General features: G+C 38.8%; 1 protein-coding gene across 1 annotated transcript; it reads left to right on the top strand.

Annotated features, from left to right (window-relative positions):
- The first annotated feature begins 9,995 nt into the window (after window positions 1-9,995).
- Window positions 9,996-19,595, top strand: LOC107216840. The gene is made up of 3 exons (XM_015654139.2): window positions 9,996-10,145; window positions 18,706-18,889; window positions 19,007-19,595. Exons 1-3 carry the CDS (start codon window positions 10,126-10,128, stop codon window positions 19,190-19,192), a joined length of 390 nt encoding a protein of 129 aa, XP_015509625.1. The 5' UTR covers window positions 9,996-10,125; the 3' UTR covers window positions 19,193-19,595.
- Window positions 19,596-25,189: the final 5,594 nt, after the last annotated feature.

Below are 25,189 nucleotides of genomic sequence, written 5' to 3'. Positions count from 1 at the left end.
TATTTAATAACGTATGAATTATACGAAATTGAGTTCGACGTTATGACATGCTAGCGGATCGTCGTCGTTCGGGCGTTAAACTTCGTTAAATAGAAAATCAAACTCATTAGGCAACCCCTGCAACGGTCAAACTATCAATTTTATTTCATTACATGTAACATCCACAGTACACCGTGTATTATACGTCATATACCGACCCTGTCTTGTACAATATTGTTATGCAATGCGGCGAAGTATTCTGAGGAAAAATAACGATTAATTATTTAGAAAAAAGAAACTATTTCGTAAACGGTGGGGGAACACGAATTAAACGAATATAAAACTCGATGGTCGTAATAATATTAGAAGTTGTCGTTGTTGACAGTATTATTTGCAACGAGCGTCAGCGGATGAACAAGGATACGAGATGTCTCGACTATACGGCATGTGTAAGCGAATGAAAATGATTTCCATTATGAAAATAGCCAGCTAGGATGACAAACAAACGTTAACCCGCCGCGATGCGACCCCCAACCCCTAATCATCAACCCCCCGGTTGTGTCAGGGCGACCGAGAAGCAGCTTCGGAAAGCCCAGCTGCACCGGGTGTCTGCGGCGTGGAGGAGGAGGATCTGCGTTATATGTAACGGGCATTCCGTGCCAACTCAACTGCAGGCAGGCTTTCATCTCACGGATTACAGTTTGATTGAGAATTTTTGTTTCATTACCCACAGGTTTGTTCATCATCAATTGTTTTGAAAGTCAAATCGACCTTCATTACACTGTACATACACAATTTCAAACTGCTCGTTACAGAGTGATTGGTATTAAAACATAATTTTTTGTAAAAACTTTTAAAATACAGTCTCAAAATAAAAAAAATAAAAAAAACCAAGTACATCTAAACGAAGTCTGAAATTGAATGAAATTGAATGAAATTTTTAAGAATTCTGAATAATGTTTATCGGGATACTCGATGCAAACACGTTCAAATAATTAAGAAACTGAAAAACGGTTGTATTGGAAAAAAAATATGCGCATTTCCAAAAATTTCGACATCAACGATTATTATACCACGTATGTGTGTGCCTACGAAAATCATTGATGCGAGTAAAAAACCGGACCGAACTGGCACGGAATGTCCCATACACGGAAACAACGTCGAGTTATTATGGGATTCGTTGAAGTAAAACCCATGGCGCACCTTACCGCACATACATATATATAGTTACATTATAGCTTAAGTTCCGTCGGGGCGCATCGGCGCTGCTTTCTGTGTGAGGCCGGGTGTATAATTAGCCGTGTAGTGCACGCGGTCTCCTCTCCTCCCCCGCCAAGGATCGTGGGGGGGAGGGGGTAGCGGGCCCCATGGGGGCCAGGAAGGACCCCCATGGCACGCGCGAGCCCCTCCAGGTGGATCGGTACGTTACGAAAACTGTCCAGGACGACGACGACGACGACGAGGAGGACTTTACGTACGTACATGTGTGCAGGGGGACGTAATTTTTCCCGCATGCGGACCTGACCGCGGAAATTCGTCATGTCCCCTGCGCAAAACTGCGGCGTGCAGCAGGACGATAAACTCTTTTCCCCGCGGGTTGTTTGCCGCACGCAGTGATGTGCAGCTGCCTAATTCGCTTCAAGTCAAAATCAGCCCCCCGCCTCCGCCCTTCATTCATTCATCGCTTAGCATCCTCTTTTTCTCCTTACGGAATGTCACTTCCGTCCGTTCGACGAATAAAACGAATCGATGCAAATTTTTGACGACAGGCAGTGTTATTGATCGATCGTGGGTAACCAATACTACCTCCCCCACCCCCCCAACACAGAAGAAAACGCAAGTCGTTAATAAATACGTAAATAAAGAGAAAGTTAACATTTATATATACGTCTATCGATATGAAAAATGTATTATAAAATTTATCTGCGTAAGAAATATGTGGTAGAATATAGTAATAATATTAACATGTTATAAGAGAAAAGAAAGAAAAAGGAAAAGTTTCTCCAAAAATTCACGACATTTTTGAAGATTTTTATTTTTATAATGTAGCTGGTATATGGATTATATTCGGAAAATTTTCATAGGATTTACACAAGACTTTATTAGAATACCTTTGTAATTATTATTATTATATACTATAATTTTTTTTTCATCACCTGTCAGTTCAAGCTCAATAATTTTATTCAATGTAGAAAATGTTCGCAGTAATAATCCAATCGAAATTGAAAATTCGACTTGCACATAACTTTCTCGATTTTTCTTTTTCTTATTATTATGTTTTTTGGAAACGCCGAACAACCATCAATTGCAGAGGGCAGAAGTCGGATGTTTGTCGTTGGCTAAACACGCGCGACACGAGTCACGCGCCTCCGGTTCACGATTAGCCTGATGACAGTTTAAAACGTACCTCGATGTATATATCGTATACGTAGGTACTGGAAACGGGGGTTGGTTAGAGTCGTTCAACCCTCGAAAGTTGAATTACCTTCCATACATGACGTGCGGCATTAGGCGTATCTGTATACTTGTATGCCAGGTATGTAATTAAGTTCGTCCGTTCGGTCGTGTCAACATTTTCACCCCGTCATCGTATCAAAATGAAATAAAATGCCTAACATTATCGGGTCAAAATTTACGCCAGAGAATTTCTACACAACGTAAATAATATCAGTGTCGTTTTCTCGTTTCCTTTTCTTTTTATAATTGTTATTGATATTTTTGAAAAAAAATAAAATCTCGTGTCAAGTTCCGAATCTTTGTTGAATGTTTATCGACGTGTTGAAATTTCGTTTGTACTCTGTTTTTCCTTTCTTATTCCCCCCCCCCCCCGATAGATGGTGAAAAATCGCTCGTTGTCAGTTTGTTACTTTGTACGTGATCCAAATCGATGTTGATTTAACATTGAAATGAGATACTTGAGGTGTACGTATATAATGGGTATAGGTGTATATCAGTGAATCGATAAATATATAATGCATAACCGTTCGAAACGACGAAATCCACAAATCGTCGTCGTCATTGATTTCATCAGCTTTCGCATATTATTTTCACCTCTATAAATATATATGTATAACTGGCAATGAAAAAGAGAAACGAACGAGATATGTAATATATGTATCACGTTTGTATCTAGCCCCGTACCTACATAGCCAAAAGTTTATCATAATGAAAAACAAGCGGCAAAATCGCGCGGAATTTTGCTACTCTGATATATATATATATATTTACTCATATAAATATATATATATTTACAATTCAGAATTGTAAATTTCGTATCGCGAGAGATTATTTTTAGAGATCGTATGCAGGGTATATAATTTTTTCAAACTCTGCGTAGTTGTGTTTTTTTTTTTATCTTCTCCGTTTCCACGTTCGTCGGCCTCCTCACTCCTCAGCTTATGTAAATTCTTATTTTTCTTATATTATAGGTACCTATTCGTTTTTTGCTCCCGCAAAGCTATATACCAGATCTGAATAACAGCTCGGTGTATAAAATTACACCTTGTTTCGCGTATTCCAACAAAACATATACCTGCACGCATGATGTATAAGCTGTAGATACATACTAAAATACCGTGTGTATATAAGTATGTGCGTGCATGTATATACATATATATATACATATATATATATATATGCATATAAATGTACGCATACGTTAAGAATTTGTTGACACGTGGAGCTCCTTGATTTTTATACATCGAATTTGTATTTGGAATCCGATGTTACATTATGCGTACACATGAAAATCCGATCGCAAATAATTCACATCCGCAAATCCGGAACTTTTCACACGGCAAAAACACGTGCGAAAGTATAATCCCCTAAAGGCGTTTCAATATTGATCTCGCTACAATCGATTGATGTATTACATAATTAAAAATTGAACAACTGTTAAAAAAAATGTTGAAAATTGTATGAAAAGAAAACAAAAACGACAAATAAGGAAATAAAAAGCAAAAAAAAAAGATCGATCGAGCGTGAAGTTAAATGTGGTGAATGAAGGGGAAAGAAGAAACTTTTAATATTATCGCTTCCATTTCTACACTGCCAATATCGTACAAACCGAAATCGATCAATCTTCGAAAGACCGTTGCATGATCCATGCACTCGCGGTGATTTGAATCGAGTGAAAATAAACCGTGAAATCATTTGGAGCGTCCTATAGAAAAATTCCGATTAAAAGTTCGCGAAGAGAAAAAAAGGACGAACCTTTCTCGAGACGACGAAGAAAGGGAAAGAAAGAAGAAGGAAAGAAGAAAGAAAAAAAAAACGAAGAAGATTCAATGAAATGAAAATAAAGTAAGCATGACGCACGTTACAGAAGTTCGTTCGTAATAAATAATGACAACGGTATGTTACTATAATCGTAAAAACAGTCAGGAAAGCGATAATAATTTATGTTACGAAAAAATTCCGGTAGCTGTATAAATTATACATAATGTCACCGTGCCATGGCTGATTGTGAGTTATATAATTCGACTCGTTATCGTAGATTATACCTACATATATGTATAATTGTATACAATAATACACATAGGTATAAATGATACATAATATATGTCCACTGCACGCGCGTGTAATGTATAATGTTAAAAGTAACGTATGGCTTCTGCTGAACTACGTAAACGGTACCTTATATCTACATATATATATATGACGATGGCAGTGGAAGAGAAGAAAGAAAGAGAAGAAGAGAGGGATAAATAAATGAACGGCATGAATAGGACTAATTGAAGCGTCGGTTACACCCTTCGCCCTGCTCACCCTCTGGCGCTTTCTTTCTCTCTCTCTCTCTCTCTACACACATTTCAAATTTTTATGCGCATCACACCGAGACTCGAAAGAGAGAGGGAGGGAGAAAGAAACGAGAGAGTCACAGCGATTTACATAACATTATCATCGTTGTCAGAAAATAATTGCATTGGGCGTTCCGCCCCTGTTGCAATATTAAATCGTAACTAAAAGAGAAGTAAGAGTTTTTTACTTTAATTCCATAAAGTAATACGAAGTTTTGAATTCTCGCTATTGCTTGGGATCTTTCAACGCGCGTTCGAGTGAATTTTACCCATTTATTTACCTATGATACGGCGTAAAAAACACTCGCCGAATCATTAAGCCCCGATGTAATAAAAATAACACAAAAATTCAAGACCACGTCGATGCGCTTCGTAAATCTGTAAAAAAGACAAGCAGCCCGTATTCAATTTTTTCGGCATTCGCCCGATACAAGTACTTGATGAACGTTACGTTTATTATACCTGCGGAGTGCAGAGAGCTGCATGGGTATCCTTAACCGCGTTTATTTCCATCTCTCTTTCCCTCGCTCTTTACCAACGCGGTAAATGTCGCTCGACGAGTTCATTAAGGTGCTCTATGACGCCTATTGTCGGATCCATCGTAACATAATGTTGAAAAGGTCCGAGAGGCGCGTGCATCACGGGACGCTTTGAAACTGCACGAAGAAGTCGTCGCCCCGGTTAAACCGCATTTGTTGTTATTTTATTTATGCGTGTGTGCGTGTCTCCCCTCTCTCCACCTCCCCAACCCTTATTTTTCTCCTTTTTCTCCTTCTTTTACTTCGTTTGCCCCCCCTCCCATCCCCCTCCCCGCCGCTCCTCGTCAAATGATACTGTTTGTTTGCTCTTTCCTCTTCTTTTTTTTTTTTTATACCAACGCGATGCGATACATTGATTATATTACACATACGGCTGCTAGGTGAAATTCAAACGGTCTGGCGAAAAAGGGTTGGAGAGGAGAGAAGACTGCACGAGTTTTGTGAATGCTACGTTATAACCTTCATTAGTGTCACTCTTCTTTTCCTTTTTTTTTTTTTTTTTCACGATGACCAATCGCTCTCTTTTCTCGTCCGCATTTGAAACCGAAAAACTCCGCAGCGGTCAAGCGAATTGTCGGTTACAACGGCATTCAATATTATTATGCAAATATAGACCGTGTATAAATATATATATATATTAGTTGCACATTTTCGAACACGTTTCACGTACATTTGTACATACATACATGTATATTGTAGGCATTTAGCACGGTTATTAAGATCACACAGCCGCATAAGCATAATCGCAGAAAACCAGTATGCGGTAATTTAGTGTGCTTTTGTTGCTAAGTAGTTACGGTATCGCTAATTTTCTTGCTGCATACATTTTCTTGAAAATGGATTGGGAAAATGGTGCTGACTTCATACTCAGGGGTGGGAAAATTTAATGCTCGTTCGTTGATGAAAGAAAAATTTTAGTGGTTGTGCTGGCTTGAATATTAAGTCAGCATAAACACCATTTTTAACAAATATTTACAGTAACAAAATCGACAATAACGCAACTAATTAGCAATAAAAGAGTACTAAATTACTGTAGTTGTTTTTTTGTGGTTCTTCTCGTTCCACGGTGTCAGCTTAATAGGCGTGCATTTAGCAAACTGTACTTAGTACACATTCGACAAAAACATTGTGAAGAAAAAAATAAACAAAAACGTCGAGTATCTATTTCCAGAAGGGCAGAAAATTGAGGACGTAAAGCTAATCGCCGTCTTTGTTGTGAAATGAAAAATTCTCACAATGTTGGGAATTAATACGCTATTTCAATTGATACCGAGTAATGATCTCAGGCTCGATCCACCTGTCAGGAAAACAGTTATGACCATCTTGTTATAGATATAGTTTATAACTGTACCTATGCGTATACAATCTCTATAAATTAATTTCCAGTAATTAAAGTACGAGCGAATCAGTTTGCAATTTTCGTTCAATACGTATAACAAGCTGATAAGTATACACGAATCCATGTGTGACAAATGCCCCGTCTTGTCATTACCAAGAACTCGGTACGAGAAATAATCAAAATTTACCGCGAAACAAGTGAAGAGCTGAATTAGAAGAAATGATCTTCTTCCAGTGAAGTAAAAAGGGGAAAAATAAAAAATCACCCTCACCGAACCGCATGTTCAACTTCCTGATGAAGCTTACATAGACTGCCTCTCGATTCTCGTATTATACATATATATTTTGACGTGCCCAGCTGCCGCAGCATCCCGCCTCCCTACGCGACACGTGGTCCAAGTCGCACGTGTCTGTTACACTGCCATGTCTGGTACGCGTCACGCGTCCCCAATTTTCATCCCCTACGGCAGTGACTTCCGCTCCACGGAAAAGACTTACTTTTGAATCCTCTCAATTCCCTGATTTATGTATATAAAAATTTAATCAAATTTTTCACGGATATATTTCCGTTTACTGCAGATGTATCATCGTTATCGCAGTTATAATTGAAAATTGAATAACAATGATGATAAACTTCAAAACTTAGCGTAAATGAAAAGTTTTCAAAATGCGTATAAGAAAACAAGAAGTAGAATACGATTGGAAGAAAAAATCGTTCCATGTCGTAAAATAAAACCAATCCTCGAAAGGATCGCGAGAAAAATTCTTTTTACCTGTAAATGTGTCGAGAATTTTGGAAGAGAAACCTTGGAAGTACGAAAATATTTGAATGTGAACAACTCAAGGCACTAATGTATGAAAAAATTAGTGTTTCAGAGGAAAAATATAGGTATACCTATCCACTATCAGCTTTGAAATTACAAAGAGTTGGCAGTACGAAACAAGAGAGCGGCAGGTGTCAAGTTTGTTAAATCGAATCGCAAAAGTCCCACGGGGGATTTAATGCAACATCCTGGACGCTGGTCACTGGTCAGCGGACCAAGACACCGCAGAACTGACCGTAATATCGATCGTGGATCATGCAGTGTTGGTAGAGGGATGGAGTGACCGTTGTTGGGCGAAACGCTGCAAGTATATAGGATAGGTATCCGTACAACATTACACACAACCGAACAAGTCGAGGCGAGTAACCGTATTTGTAACTCCTTGTGTCCCACGCTCCGTGGCCTGCATGTAGTCTGCACCACAAGTGCAACTCTCTGGGAAATGAGCTTGGTCGGATCTCATGTTCCTTGGTCTTTGAAAGAAAAATACGAAGAATGAACGAAGAAGGAGTATGTAAAACTGTACGTACAGTAATGTTCGTTAGTGCCATGGACTGCCGGTTAATTTATTTGCGATCGGAAACAAAGTGCGAGTCTCAATTCTACACGAATTGTGTGACAATTAATGACTGGCGGTGCAGCCGACGTGGAGAGAACGGGAGTCACTGTCCCATTAATGAATATTACTCTACCTACTTCTTAATTATGCATCGTTTCTTGTAATTCTATCCACGATATTTTTTAATTCTTTCGTATATTTTTTTTCATCCGTTCAATTTATGGTACAGATGGTCGCGCTTGAATAATATTTCTCCTAACTAAACTCTTTCGTTAATACACTCTTCCATAATTAAAGCTCATAGTTCAAATTGGTGACAAGTCTATTTTCTATGACAGTTTTCAAGAAGCGTAAAATCTAAAAAAAAAAAAAAAAAAACGAACAACCGTTAAAAATTTGCAACACCCAGAGAAAGCTACTGTAATCTTGACCTAGGACACGTATCGAACATGTTTCACACCTGTAGTTATGTAGATGGATTCGTATGCACATAAATACGAGTACGTGCCGTATGACGAAGCCCGCGCGTACATCGAACGAATCTTGTTAAACTGCGAATGTCGCTTTATACGACGCATGTGTTTCAAGGACGTCTCTACAGAGCTTATCTGTACACTATATAGGGTAAGAGGTACTTGATCCGTACGTAACGTGTGTTACATATTCGATCTTGTTATTGCATGCGAGGTGGATTTTACAGCTGGTGAATGGAACAGAATAGACATACAGATAGACGGATAGATAGATAGATGGATACGTAGAGAGATAGATCCTTTTTTCCGCAAATTTCCCGTCTCATTATTTTAATCGTGATTTAAAGCAACTGAGACTTTTATACAGTATGCAATAAATTTTGCATCATTATATACTTTTACTCAACTGTACAATAATTGAGGACACAACAACCCCTCCCTGAACTTTCTAATTACAAGTACATGATTGTGTTATATTTTTCAAAGTATTGAATGTTTTTAACGCACGATTTTGTATAATTTAGTAATTCTGTCGTTTGCACAAAGTCACGAATAGTTTTAAAAAATTGACGCAGTAAAAGTTGACGGGTGACCCAACTTCATTGATTCTCGAATTTTTCCATCAGCTTGTTTATTTTCGACGCGAGCTATCGCCTTCTGGATTCAAGATTTCCGCCGCCACCACTTTCTACAAAATAAACACCTGAGTTTTAGAAATGCCGGTATCTATGATTGAGGATTTGCACAAACCCATTGAATCATTGACTTGCACACATTGAGCACATAAATAATACACATTGATAAAAAAAAGAAAATTTGTTTCTCGTCGCTCCTGACTTACAGCGTTGAAATATTTCGTCTTATAATTTCGACGTGTAGATGTAAGTTATGTTTAGAATCCACCCTGCTGTGGCTTAGGGGAGGGATAGTAGGTACGCAAGATAGTCGGAAGCGTGGTTAACGTCGTCGCCCTTGAGGTGGAGTTTTGACTGCAGTTCGTTATAATACAGCGGAGTTCTAATTCTGTCTTGGTTTCACCCGGTTCTCTCCCGAGGGAGACTCGCGGGCGAGAAACTATTATTAGTAAGTCCTGCAACACGTGTGTATGTATACACAGAAGGGCTCAAACATCGACGATCATACGATGCATGGGTTTAGGTACCGCATGACGGAGAAGACGAACGAGGCACCGAAAACACACGTGCAACGTAACGCTGATAGCGTACACGACGCGCGAGTAACTATATACCTATACAACAAAGTGAAATGCAGAGGTGAAGATGAAGAGGAGGAAGAGGACGACACCTAAGTATAGAAAACCCGGCTGCAGCGCCCCTTGTATTCACTCGTTCCTAATTCGAAAACGCGCAAGCGCCGCTTTGACTTGACTTGAAGGAATAGACCCCGTTAAAGGTTAAAACAAAACGCAGCCGGTTGCACATTTAAACTATCTACCCATTCCTACATTTGACGAACAGTGCGCTCAACGCTCTTGAAGATCGCGTTCTCACATCGAAGACTCTCCGCGAAGTCCTTCCTCAGAGGTCTGAACTCGCCCCTCGTCCCCGGCTCCGGAATCATACCGATCACCCCAAAAACTTCATCAACCTAGTAATGCTGGCGGCAAGACACAGGTGAGTGATGGTCTGACTTGACTACATTCATAAACGTGCACTACGCGTTCATGCATCGACGAAAACTCGACAGTGGAACCAGTTTCATCACGTAGAAGAACTTCCGAGGACTTTTTGTGCTCTGGTCACGGAGGTTCGAACATTGCCAAAAGGCGCAGATTTCATACTCGCGCCGAGAGAGAGAGAGAGAGAGAGAGTGAGTGTGTGTGTTGTATAGAAAATGGGAACAATGTATACCGCACGTTGTGCACGATGTTACATTACGTTGGGTTGGGACGGAGAACATGTCGAGGTACGGTTACCTCATCCGGTGTCAACCTAAACCCGCACCCACTTTAAACCGACCACTTGAAGTAGAGTGCCCTGCCAGAATATACCTACGTGAATATCTTTTCCACATCTACTAGCGTTTCATGCGGGATTTAAACGGATTGAATTACGCGGACAGGTCCTTCCTGCAGCACCCTTTATTATGGTGCCCCATGAATCTACCGTGATGAGAAAAAGGAAAAAGAAATATTCACCCGGGATCTCGATGCACGATTCGGTGTTGCAGGTTTCATTGTAGAATTGGTAAATAAAAATACCGTCATCTTTTGACACCGGTACGTGGTATTCGAATGTGCGAGAAGCTCGAGTCAACATCTAAACAACGAATTGTCGTCGCACCGCGACGATACCTACTTGGCTCGAGAAGCAGAACTTGAACGCATAACAGAACCGTCAGTTGTTCGCGTGGGCAGAGATCCTAACCTGACTCAAATAGTTTCTCAGTGACCGATTTTTCGTTCCTCGCGATGACGTTTTAACACAAATACCCAGGCCGATATTTTATCACGGGAATTTGTAACTGTGATAGAAGAAATCTTGGGTTGTTTCACAATTTCAGGTTTGTCATGAGATCTAGTATACATGTATAAACCCTAACTCGTTGCATTTATCATACTCAACTTCAAAGTCGTTCTAACGAATTCCAAGATAATGACATCTCTTTTTTACCCTCTTCAATGTTTCGTTACAGCTTTTGAAAAAAAAGTGGAAAACAAAAAACAAACAACAAACTAACAAAGAATGGTGAACGGAGGTTCTATCGGCTCATCGGCCCGGGATCGCAAATATCGAAGCAGACCGAATACACCGTATAGGTAGAAAACATGAAGAGGTCTAAAAATATCCACTCTTAATCTCGGTGGCGCCGGTTCATTCGGCTGCCTGGTTCCCTTCTCTGCATCGCCACTTCCCTCCATCCCTCGTTACCTCTCTCTCTCTCTCTCTCCCTCTCTCTGTCTTTCTCACTCTTCCTCTCTCTTTACCTCCTTCTGCATCACATGCAGCCTGCAACTGCTTTCTCGCCACTCTGGTGGACTGCAGAAGATGAAAAGTCGTTGACCCCTCTTTCGCTCCTTTCTTTCTCTTCGAGACCTTCCTTGGCCGATGATCGGCTCGGCCAATTATGCTTGCGCTCATTTTGTAGATGCATTTTTTATCCTCCGAAGATTGATTCGTCAAATATTCTAAATCGTAGTGGTACGATGAACTTACTGCGAAGATAGAAATAACCTCGGAAGCCGCGGAATATTCAAGTCTCTTCTACTGCGAGAAAACTACGCCTGGCGGCGGCGGCGAAACTAACTAAACGGGCGACAAATCTTATACGGCCGGACATATGATTCCGCAGGTGAAAAAAGGAAATTTCTTTACTTTTTCTTTTTCTTTTTTTTATCCGCCAAGTCCTCGTGCGTCAATTGCCTTGCCTTGCGCGTGTATGTCAACACGCGAGAATATAATAGCTCCGTTTTTTTTAATTATCGAAGCGTGCCAAGTGGCGTAAGCAAAAGTTCGAGAAATTTCAGTAAATGTGCGTAAATATAACCGACAAAAGCAGTTCGACGTTGAGTTGAAGAATTTTCTCTCCTGACATATATTTTCCCCTCGTAGGGTGCTATTATAATACAACCGTCTAGGCATTGCCATTGTTTTCGCGCGTCGGCGCAAAACGCATTAAATTATAATATTATAGTTGTTAAAACAGCCCGCGGAGTGCGTGTGCGTGTATATGTTTTGTGTTTACACTTATTGTCGCTGAGGCACGCGAGTTGTGTACGTGAGTATATTTGTACAACAAAGAATTATTAGAGCCGCGGCACAGAAGTCAAGCTCAGCTTGCATTGTCCCATTGTTATCGCGGTTTGTACCCTGATGCATGACGTCCAGCGAATCGTTCTCGTCCTCCTCTATATTTTTATCTTCAATTTGAATTCGTCATTACCAGTGCAAGAATTCACGGGAGAAAAAACTCGACACTCTTGATGAAAAATTCTTCACAATTATAATTGCATGCACACGTATGGCAAAAAGAAAGAAAGTAAACAAGGTACAAGGAAAAAAAATTCCCGAGTGAATCATCGACTCTAAATTTGTATATCTTTTTGGCACGTGATAATTATACACGAGTTTAATATTCAAACGTATACATAAATTTTAACGACGAATTACGTATTCCCGTCATCCAGAATTAAAATCTGGACGACAAAAGAATACGGAAAATTGATGAACGAGAGAAAAACAGCCGTGTCTTTTCCGACCGCGCTGCATTCCGACGGGGAAATAAGTCGAGATTTGAATGACACTATAATTTTTTAAGGTCAATTAATTTTAATTAATTCATGTCATTCAGCTTAATTTTTTTCGTTCAAATTAATTTTTTTTATCCAATTCGATTCATGTCAATTCATGAATACCAATCTTTTACTCGACATTTCTTGGTAATTGATTCTAATTCAAGTGTGTGTTCGAAAAATTTCAATTTATTCTTTTGTATTTTTTGTTCATTTAAATTGCTTTTTTTCAATTCAACTCAATTCTTTTTCATTTCAATTCAATTGTTTTTTTTTCTCCGTTAACAGATGATTCCGACACGAAGCCCAAACTAATTCAAATCAACTTGACTTAATTTATCATAATTCAGATATTTCTCATTGTCAGTTAATTTTCATTGATTTAGTTATTTTGCATTAATTCAGTTGATTCTCGTTAATTCGGGTGAATTATAATTAATTCACAAGCCTATTGACAGATCATTTCAGTGAGTTATTTTCTCCTCGCTGCTTGCAGATTTCCCCTTGCGTATAGTAATTTGAAGAACAGCATACGACAGGACGTTGCTGCAGACTTATAACGAAATCGTAAAATATCATCATATGAACTGAGTTTTTAAATCAGTTCAGTGAAATAATACCGCATCTGCGTGGTATTAGAAGTACAAAGAGGAAAAAAAAGTAACATGTTTATTAACCTTCCTTCCTACATGCATAAAGGGGTACAAAATCGGGTGGCGCGGTGTGTTCACAGATGGATGGATTATAAAGGGTGCGGCATAAGATATAAATAGAGGAACCGCAGGGGAAGAAAAAGAGAAAAAGAAAATCAGAGAGTGAGAGAGAGAAAGAAAGTGGGGAGAGATAAGATCGAGGCTCTGGCTTTCTTCCTTTATTTCATCCCTGCCGAGAATTGAATAGCAGTTATAATTGATGACGAATCGATTGCATTGCAAAAAAAAAAAAAAAAAAAAACATTTTCCAATCAATGATTATCTTCTGCGATCTTTATTCCTCTTTCAACCCTCTTCCGCAATCGATGGAAAACTATAAGGTAATTCCACAGTTGACAAGATTAGAATCATCGTACATACACGATTAACGTTGGCATCTTTTTTTATGTTCTCTGTATTCGAAAAACTATTTCTCACAATCCACTGTCGATTTGAAAAAATAAAAGAGAGGCCAAGACAAACGATGAAAATTCCACGGCGAAGATAAAATTTCTATGGAGGGTATAATTTATTTCTGCCTTGTGTATACATACGAGGATCTATTCTTGAAGCGGTTTTATCTGATTCTATATCGATATTGATCAAAGTGCGGCGATGAAAAAGAAGAAGATGAAAAAGAAGAGGAAAAATTTTCTGAGAATGAACAATGAAACGAACAAAATGAAATTCCGCGGTATATACCTATATAGTATAGTTGAAAAATATTTCGAAAGGAATATTACGAATACAGTTGTAAGCGATCGGGGAAAGCAAAGAGTTTTCTCGTGTTCAAAAAAAAAGGATTCACCTACCAATCAGTTTTTTACATCGTACAAAGAATATCCGTTAAATAACCGTCTCGTGTGTAGATTTCAGTGTATTTCATCGTTCCCTCCTCCTCCTCCTCCTCCTTTTCTCCATCTTTTCGTTACTTCTCTTTTTACCATAAGTATAGGGGCGATCCCCACCGAATAACCAGCAACGATTCACCGAAGCGAGCATGCGACGGATTTGTCTTTGAATGTGATTTCAAGGTACGGTGAGAACACAGTGCACGAGCTGCAGGAAGCAACAGTTGGTGAAAGATTTTCAGCATATGGTCGATACGTTCAGTTGCACGTAACTATACATATGATTAACAACGCTATTTACGTCCGTGAAAAAGAATAAAAAGAAACCAATCACGGGCATTGATCGAAACGTGCGCTCCATTCGCCTATTATAATTAATTTACTCGAATTAATTACCGTCGTCGATTATATTGTCTCGTTAAGGTCATGTAGCCGAGCGTTCCTTGCATGGCCGTGCGCCCAGCTGAGCGTGAGTTCTCGTCTAGGGACCTCATTCTACTTCTCATTCTATCCGGAATTGCGCAAAGTATCTCAGCTGCGCACTTTTTGGCCCCTGAAATACGGGAAATTTGTAATAGCAACACGTGTCAGAAGATCACACAATTTTTTACGATTTTCGGGATATCGGTAACTTTCCTGAATTCCGCTGCAAACGAACGATGAACCGCCGAAATTTGACACCCTTTCTGTTCGTTTGTTTATTTCACAGAGGAAGAAAAAGGGTGAATTTACTCCGTATGTAAGAGTGGGAGTACTACATGACTTTAAACGGAAAAATCGAAACAAGGTATAAGCAGACTCGAATATACATATGTATAAAATAATGGTTTACAACTTGTTTATTTATTCGCTATCTAGAGCATTAATTCTCGTTAAGGAGAATAATTTCAAAGTATCGTACAATATAAACGTAAAATTGCAGATAAAATACTGAGAAAATAAAAATTACAGACATTTTCATGTTGACTTTGTTTCTTTCTCTTATACCATACGTGTTTCGTATTTTTCGATTTTTATACTCCTCGCACAGTCAGGAGTTATTCGAATACAAATATTTGCAAATAAGTTTACCATTACATAATCGCCTAAGCAGCATAATCAGTTCGCGATAAGATGTGGCGAGTTTCATCCTGTCCATGTGATTGCGGAGAAAAGAGGATCTGACTCATTGATACAGTGGAGCAGAAAAATAAAAACAAAAGCTACTCCAGCAAGCGTCCTGAAAACGATGTGCAAGCATAGAGCAAAAGCTTCGGCCAATTTTCCACTGTAAAAATTATTTCTCTAAGTTTATTTATTTTCCAATGGTAAAAATACGACGAGATTAGCAAATTTCTTCTAACTTTATAAAACGTTCGATGAAACTAAACGAAAATAAATCATCCGACCTTCAGTGCTGTATATTTACAACGACACAATTCGTATCGTTAAACGGTATTAAACTTTGGTATAAGTCTCGGTACAAACGCTTTTCAAGCCGCCGTTTCTTCGCGTTTCGCGTAATAGATAAAAGCGATTTTGCGATTAATCGATTAATCGCAGAGCTCCGGTGTGTCATACCTATGTAATATCGGTGCACGGCGTTAATTATATGTATGTCCATACATGCATGAGGAGAACGTTCGGCGTGCAGCAGAGGCAGTCCGTAGATAAGCGTAAGCCGTTAAACAACTCCAGTCGTGAATTTCATTCCCCGCGACGCTGTGCACCTGACGGATTTGAGCTTTATAAGCTGCACACCCGCACAACCGTTTCTCGATTCCAGGACAGCTAATAAGTAAGTAATAAAGTGACCCCGATCAATTATTGAAACGTGCAGAATCGTCCCCTCGGTCATTTTTTTCCCTCTTGATTGCGTTGTTGCGTCAAAATTTGATGTACCGGAAGTAAGTTAAATTTAATCGTAAACTGTTCCCTGTACGAAAATCGGAACAAGATTTTTTTTAAGTGTTTGACTCGTTCGAAATCCTGCGGTAAAACACAGGACATAGAATATGACAACTCAGCCAATGTCATTGCGAGAATTCCGACAGAAATATGGGGACTTTAACGAGATCCGTAAGTGCATGGGTGAGCAAAGTGTGTTGGGGTAAATTGAAACTTCGTTATATTGGATACAGAATAAATTTAGTCATAATTATACTCAACTTGCTGCAAAACACTTATACTGCAATTTTAATATCCTCAACCTTGTATTACGAACGTCAGCTTACAACAATATTTCGAAATTTGATGTATTTTTATGTACCCTACCGATAAAATGAAAGAACAAAAAAAACAAAATGCAGCAGTGCACGACAAAGATGTTTTTTGCACGATTTTTACAAAAACCTGTACGTAGAATAATTCTTTCCAGATTACAACGCTATTTACGATAGGTATTAATATGAGACTTCCAGCTGTGTTATACCTACGATATACAGCAATCCTTATTTATCCCGATATTTGTGACATTGTGGTGCCTTTCTTTTTTTTTTTTTTTTTTTTTTTTTTTTTTTTTAATCAACCTAGCTCAACCTGTGGTCCCTAAAACATGCGTCAATTCGTGATTCGTATCATTATTACACGCATCCGTACTGTGATAACCTGAATGAGTATGAATACAGGTATAAGAAAAATGACAGTGCGCGCGCAGGATGATCCACCCCCGTGTACGTGTAGCGCACCCTTGGAAACAAATGGTTTGTATCGATTTCAGGGGTGTAACAGAGGCTCGCAACCATGTTCGAGGAGAGTCGACAGGGCGAATCAGTCCGTTTCTCGCGAATATCGCGTAGCAATAAAGAGTTGCTTTCTATTATCAAAAGCAGAGAGCGGAGAGTTTTGTCGGGAATTCGCAGCCCTCGCACGCGATTTTCATCAATAATCACGATGGACGAGAATTTTTGAAACGAAGATAATCGGTGTTCGGGAACAAAATAAAAAAAGAAATAATCGAGAGAAAGAGATGGTGAACTTTTAAAAGAGAAGGAGCGAGAGAGAAAGAGAGAGAGAAAGAGATGAAGTGAATAAATAATAAACATTCCTCTTCGGTTGAACAAGGAGGCTGAAGATAAAATAAATCGAAATAAAAAGTTTATGAATAAGTAAACGCGATTGCTGTGCAATAATTATTACAATTTCTGGATAAATTTACACACAAGCACAGGCCATTGAGGTAAGATGCAGCTGGTATGATTTAACCTGGCCGATAACCCTCAATTGTTAGTCAGTACAAAGAGGTGATATTTTTTTCTTTCTAAATTAACTTATTTTATCGTGAACAAAAATTTTTAGCACGAAGGAAAACTTTTTCTAAACATTTAACAGTTTTTGTACAAAACTAGTTACAGCTGCAGTTTTTTTCGCTGATAAAAGTAGTGAAGTAGAAAGAAAACAAAGCCGTTACACGTGTGTTTGATACACAACGAGGGTCTCAGTTTCCGCAGATAAGAATTTTCGAAAATGCGGAACAAACACGAAAACCTGCAACTCTGCAGAGCGGGACGATAAGACGAATAGACGCATCTGCCATATTATAAACAGCATTATATATATATAATTCATTTATACAAAGCGAAGCCTGTATTATACTATGATAAAGAAATTGCCATAATCTTTATTACTGTTATAATTTTATTGTCTGACAGTGAAATAAAAAAAAAAAATAACGAGTGTGCAAAGATACAAAAATTTTGATGGTGCATGGATGTGTACGAATAATAACTAACCGCATTGATCGCGTCAAAACGCTTTGTAATGTATTTTCTGCGGAAGCAGGTGCGGATGCCTTTCTTTTTCTCTCTTTGCTCTCATTTTCTCCCCAGCGTCTGTACAAATGTGCGCATGAGCACAAGAAAAACACGCGTCTGTGTAAATTTGATATTTGTTACCGCTTGAGTATAACGAATAAGCGGAAATTAATTGCAAAACAAAATGAAAGAAAAAACACTTCTTGTACGTATACAAAAATCCCTGAACATGAAAATCTGGTTTTCAGGAAAAAAAAAAAATTTCTTCCACCTCTACAAAAATCGTCGAGACGCGCTGTTCGATTCGTCGATTAATAATTTTAGACGCCAAGCTCGCGTCCGAAAAGCGCGATGGCTCAAATTACGTCGGACCTTTGCTTTGAAACGGATCCGCTGCGCGCATCGTATTGGCTTCTATAATTCCAGAGGGCAAACTGTACAAATTGTATTAAAATACGACAGCACAAGCATAAAAAGATGGAAGAATCCTCTTACGATAAATCTTCTTCCGAAAACTGTGTAATAATTTTCAAGTTTCGGTTTCTGACGAACGGAAAGAGAAAAAGAAAAGGAAAAAACAATAAATAAATAAATAAATGAATAAAAAATTGCAAGAAAAGTGATCAAAATTTACAGTACAAGAGAAGGGAAACTTGAACTTTTTTCAGAGCCCGCCTTGCGATGCAGGAGGGAGATCTCGCAGTCAGGCGAACGGAAGCGAAAAGAGTGGCGAGACGACTTTTTCAGGACGAGGGAAGCTCGGGGCAGGATGCGCAGGATCGTCGGAAGACAGGCGTCGACGATAACCTGACGAACCGTCTGTCCGAGGAAGGGCGAAAGAGTTTGGCGGAGGTGCGCTGCATATATATTCACTGTTTAATCTTCGTTATTTTACGTCGTTATAATTCGTTCAGTTATTTCGAGTGTAGGATAGGTATAGTAACGATAATTTGAAATTGACTGCCGCAGGCTGAGAAGAGGTGGAACTTTGATTTCACCAACGAAAGACCGTTGGAGGGTAAATACGCATGGGTGAAGGTCGGGGAGGGTGAGGGGGACAAGGACTTTGAATCACTGGCGGAGAAAGGGACCGAAGAATTAAAAGATAATTCAGAGACTGAGCGGAATGAGGGAGTTGATAATGATGATAATTAGCTATAGTCTTCAGGTACATTACCAAGTGCATAAATATATTTAAATCTTATACGGAGAAAAGAAGAGAAGAGAGAGAAAAGGCAATGCTATGTTATAAGTAATTATTAGATAATATTTTATACCTGTGGGTATGACAGGTCGAATATTAATTCGAATAAAACGGGAAGAAGAGAAAATGCAGAGGAAATTCTGCTTGTTGAAGAAAATTGTAAATGCATTCTATACCAAAAATCTACTACGCATAACGTGCAATTACGAAGCAAAATTCACGCCAGTAGAGATATTAGTCACGATTCATTATATCATACGTGTAATATTATTAATTTTTATTATTATTTTTTTTCATCTGATTGATACGATTTTTTAGTCATTTATATATTTATTTATTTCTTGTTTAAATAATGAAAAACAAAAAAGAAACCTCCAGTCGTTCGCCAATAAAAATTGCATAACGTCATACATGATCGGCATAAGGAGACTTTTGATAATTTTATATATACATATAGTATAAAAATTTTAATTATTGTCATAATATATACCATACTTGATAAGATTTTATAAATAGCATTTGTGATGATAATGATATTGCCTCGAAATATGTACAGCAACAATAACAATAATAATGTGATAATACACGTATCTTTTCATTTTGAAAGATTTCAGTACACATATGTTATTCTTGTTGTCATATTATTTATTAAATGCTTTTTCTACACCCCAATCCCCCCTCCCGTGTTAACGATATTCTCATTAAGGGAAAAAAATCTAGCCTCTATCATTTACTCTCTCAACGATTCTTACACACTGTCCCACAAATATTCTCCTAATCCTGCGTTATCTCTATTACCTTCTCAAATGCATCCTGCTGTTTAAAATCTCTCGTATACCCGCATAACGAAGGTTCGTGCAAAGTTAGCTGTTTGGCCATACAACAAGGGTCGCCTTTTATTACCCAAAGTAAACCAGGCTGGGTATATAAATAATTTCTTATGTACACATCGGTGAACAGGTAGCTGTGTCTTTCCTCTAATGCTCGGACACAAAAAATTTACTGACAGGTACGTATACCTGAGGCTTTACAGAGATCCTCGAAGTACGGGTTTTTAAATTTAAATTTCGCACCTCCGTTCACCGCCTATTCTAAGCCTGCGAAACTCAACGAACCAAACCGAAGCTATACATTTCCATTCCTAAATAACCATGGAACCTAACACTTTTCTCTGACAACTATTACAAGATTATCATGTACGTGCAATCAACTTGTTTTATAGGTTATATAGAAACGCTGGTAATCGAGCTGAAGTGCACGAACAACTTTCACCAGGATTTGCGATTCGTGCAAGTGTAATTGCATCGATTAATTATACGCGGTTTTTTCAATATACGAATAATGAACGACAGATCCTCGCAAATTCCGTAATTCGATAAATCGTTCAAACTGTTTAGAATAATTAGATACACTTTTAACTCCTTCCGCTTTTGTTCTCAATTTTTCAATCACGCAGTTATAATTATTATATTATTATTATTATTATCACCCTATAAATAAACTTGTCGGAATACGTTAAGTATAAATATAAAATTTGGTACCCGATTATCGAGAATGAGTTTTTCTGTATAGAAAAACGATGAAAAAAACTTGGCCTGCAAAGCACGTATAACTATTGTTATTATTGTTATTTCATTCCAGTCAACAAATTCGTGCGCATCATGAATATTATATGTTTATAAACGTGTATTTATCCCTGTTATACTAGGTACAGGCGACACGCTGTCTGGCTTCAGCGATGCAGAGAGAGAGAGAGAGAGCGCCGACCATACACCATGCGGCTATAAAGGTCGTAAGTTCTCACTTTCAGATAACATCGCACGGCGATAGAGTGTTGATCCAAGAGATTCGATACCCTCTCTATTCTTTTTCTTCTCATTTTCCCCCTTTCGTTTTCTCTTTCCCTTTCTTTCCTTCCCTTATTCCGAATCTAGGTATTAACACGTACGATTATAGTTATTTAAAATAGATATTACGAAAAGATTCTCCAATATCCTGTTACGTATACGAAGTGTCTCAAATTATAACAGGATATTTCAAACAAAAGTATAATAAATGTATCAGGAACAACAATCTTCAAATTTGAATATTTCAAGAAAAAATATCACATTTTTTGTTCATCTCGATTAATTTCGTTCATTTCCTATTTTCTGTTCACTTTCTTCCGTTCACCCTGCGATTATTATTATTGTTATTACTATTACTATTATTATTATTATTATCACTATTATATGATTACTATTTTTTATTGTTTACCAATCTCCTGGTTATTATTAACATCTTTCAATTTTGGTAGTAGTTCGTCGATTTGTTCGTTCGTCGATTCAGTTGACTAAACGCGAGTTATGCGAAAGGCGCGGCCCAGTTCTCACGTGCAGCTGATGATAATGATAATGGTGATGATGATGATAATAATGATCGTTACAGAACACATGCTTGTACACGCGTCTGCCGTTCGTATGTATATAAATGAATGAATAATGCAGTCCGGTGAGTGTTTTGCAGCAATACATGTATGTGTGTGTGTGTGTATGTATATATATGGGTCATTCCACCAATTATTGAGTGAAATTGTGCCGGGGGGTCTGAACTTTACATAACAAAAAATTTTATTGAAAAGTACATAACAAAGAGAGCTTTCGTGATTTTTTTTCCCTTTCGAAGTATCGAAGTATCATGAAAGCTCTCTTTGTTATGTACTTTTCAATAAAATTTTTTGTTATGTAAAGTTCCGACCCCCCGGCACAACTTCACTCAATAATTGGTGGAATGACCCATATATATATAGTCGCTTCTCAACTCATTCTCTCTCTTTCTCGCTTTATCTCTCTCTAGAATGCAATTTAATAGGTATACTGGATACCTGTGCGACCGATCGATGCATCAATTCATTGTGACACGACATCGAATCAATATCGTACGTATCACAGGCGTTAATGTATTGCTTATTGTACATACCTTTAATAATAGAATATTACAGGTATATACGTCTTCATCGATCAATTCAATTGTAAGGGAAATAATCAGTTTTTATTCCTGATGAGGAAGAGCAGTGCAGAGGAAGAGAAGAAAAGACATAATATAACGCATAATTGTATCCCCATCTACCGCAGTTTTACAAAGTTTCCCACGAAAATCACGTTGTAGGTAATGTAAAAAAATAGAAAACAAACCCCCGCATGTTCAACTTGTAAATTATACGACTTTTCTTACCGCCAAGTTATTCTAAATTAAAATTTGTATTCTACCGTCTTTCATTAGCCGATAGATATCGTTAATTATAGTAGTTTGAATGTTTCGTGCAATTTGTGACAGGCATGTTTCAGTATTAAACAAGTTTTACAACACATTAATTCCGTCATAATTGCGCTCATCAGTTTCCATTCTCCATCTTTCTCTCTCTCCTTCTCCCTCGCCTCGTGGCGCAGTATCGATAACGGTGTTCGAACGCTTCGCGCCTCAAAAAGCGAGGCGACAGAGGCGCCGACGGCGGCCGCGACTCGAACTAAACGTCGATGCCGCGCGGTGGCGCATCGATCGCAGCGCAGCCATCGCCATCGGATCTCGTTGCGTAGCAGCGAGGCGGGCAAGGCGAGGCGGGAATCGTCGATTGGAGCTGTTGGAGCTGGCAATAGATAATTAGAGAACTTACGTTGGACTCTCGCGAGGTTAAAGACGACGACACGACAGCGCTGCGCGGCAGAAGGCACTCGTTCCGTCACTGATACTTGTTTACGTCGAGAGTCGCGTTAGGAATGAAACGAGGCGACCTTGAAACGAACGCGAATCGAGGCTGATGAATGAAAAGGGAGTATTCGCAGAACACGTTAGACCGTAAATTCTTGCCGGGGAATGTTCCGATATTATTGAAAATTACGCGAGCGTTATTTCAGTCACGATTTTTTTTAAATATATATTTGTACCTCTTCAAAACGATAAATATTACACGTATGTAACCTGTGCGTGATTGTATAAATATGGGTGTACACATACCGTGTTACGCCGAATCGTCACGAGGTTACGCACAGTTAATAAAATTATATTCACGGCACACGCGGTTTTGAAAAAGGTGGATAGTGAAGGAACCAAAATATAATGCAAGATGTGAAGACATTGGCGGAGTAAAAACTTTCACAACAATTTTCGTAATGATATTGGTATTTTTTCTTTGATTCGCAAATTTCTGTAATGACTTTTCCAAAAAGAGAAATGTCTTCGCATATTTACATTTCGGCATGTACATTAGGTATCTGCAAAATTCAATACAGCAAATTAACGCTGAATTACTCATATGTAAAAAATTATAAACCAAACAAAATGTGCGGCAAAATTCTTGCATGTTATGTAAATACAGCAAACTGGAAGCCATGTTATGTAATATTATTTATGTACCAAGTATCAACGAACCGAAAACTTTGAGTATGTATATTATACATAGGTATATGATTGTACATAGACGGGTAGGCATGAATAAAACAAAACTTAGCCCCCGCAATTCTCAGATTGCGATTTCATCTCGAATTTAACGCACACACCCGGTGTTTGACGGCAGCGATCTTTCCTTATAATCTGTTTTTCTATTTCTCTAACATCGCGGGTCGCAGCAGCTGCCTAATAAAATTATACACAAACAAAGTTACCTATATAATCAGCGATTGGAATCGCGAGATTTTCTGCCGAGCGTCGCATAGGTTAAAGAGGTCTCCAAAACCGTTAAAAAATCGTCTATTTTTTCTCCTTAAAACCCTATACACGTCGATACGTATTTGTTTTTTATTCTTCGCCGAAAATCTTGGACTCAAGCTTTACACATCGAACGATCAAAATTATATCTATCGGATAGAACTTGTATCTATTTTACATACATGTAATACGGTTAATACAGTTTACAACATTCGAAAGGAGGTACGGGAATTCCGATCGTCGTAAATGTCTCATCAATCTTGGTTTACGTATTACAATATGAACATATGTGAATCTTGTATACATAATGAATCGGAATCTTGGAGTGAAATGAACGATTCAACTCTGTCTTATTTTCACGATATTTTTTCCTTAATTTTGTATCGGGACTTGAATCGTACACAATATTCTCAAAAAGCTGTACATAAGAAATAGAAGAATTTCAATCCTTTCCGCAATTATCGAGCCTGATTCAAATATCCCGCTCTTCTGTTCGCGATCTCTCCGCCTCAATTACCGCTATCAAGCTGCACTCTCGCAGTGCAAAGTGTACACGCACGTATATACGCTTCTGCGTACGTACATTTATACATACCTATATGTACAGGATGAGATACGTGCACGCCGTACAGCGTCGCGTTGTGATATACGAAAACGCGTGTGTAACAAATGCGTACACGCATACACGCATACGAAACTCGTATCATGCCCATTCGATCTGCGTGCGCATGGTCAACGGTTACAGGTTAATATCGCGAAGCCCCACCACGTCTGACCAAAAAGCGCGATGGTGGGGGTGGAAAAGATGCGGCAGAACGATGGAGGGGCCGCGAGTCCCGCCCGCAGTCCTTCAGACGATTGAGGAATTAGGAAAAACCGCCGTCGACGACTTCGTGCATCACATGGATAATGATCGACCTCTGCCAACGCGTTGCCAGGCCAAGGGACGCGTACGTTAACCTAGACGAGAAAATGTGCGGTTGAATTTTTGGCGCAGAAAAACCCGGCTGATGGCGCCACCGACGGCCAAGAAATAAGAGAGACAGATAAATTGGGAGTTCGAGCAGGAGACAAAGAGAGAGCAGAGAGAGAGAGAGAAAGATAAAGAGAGATTGAGGGTGCGTGGCGAGAATTGGGGTGGAGAGGGCGGGACGGAGGCGCAATTGGCTCTCCCCTTCCCTGTGACACCCGGTTTGCCCCTCCCCGACGGGATCGGGAGAGTGTGGAGTTGCCGTGTGACGCTGAATCAAAAACTCTACGCGTTC

This window comes from Neodiprion lecontei, chromosome 4 (genome assembly GCF_021901455.1).
Source record: "Neodiprion lecontei isolate iyNeoLeco1 chromosome 4, iyNeoLeco1.1, whole genome shotgun sequence".
In the NCBI taxonomy this organism is placed as follows: domain Eukaryota; kingdom Metazoa; phylum Arthropoda; class Insecta; order Hymenoptera; family Diprionidae; genus Neodiprion; species Neodiprion lecontei.
The sequence above is the reverse complement of the archived record's forward strand: the minus strand, read 5'-3'. Positions and strand labels throughout refer to the sequence as shown.

Excerpts from the sequence above, each read along its gene's own strand:
- LOC107216840 (XM_015654139.2), top strand. The coding sequence starts at position 10,126 with ATGCTGGCGGCAAGACACAG. Across the intron at positions 10,146-18,705 it reads ATGCTGGCGGCAAGACACAG|AGCCCGCCTTGCGATGCAGG; the intron begins GTGAGTGATGGT and ends AACTTTTTTCAG. Across the intron at positions 18,890-19,006 it reads GGCGAAAGAGTTTGGCGGAG|GCTGAGAAGAGGTGGAACTT; the intron begins GTGCGCTGCATA and ends TGACTGCCGCAG.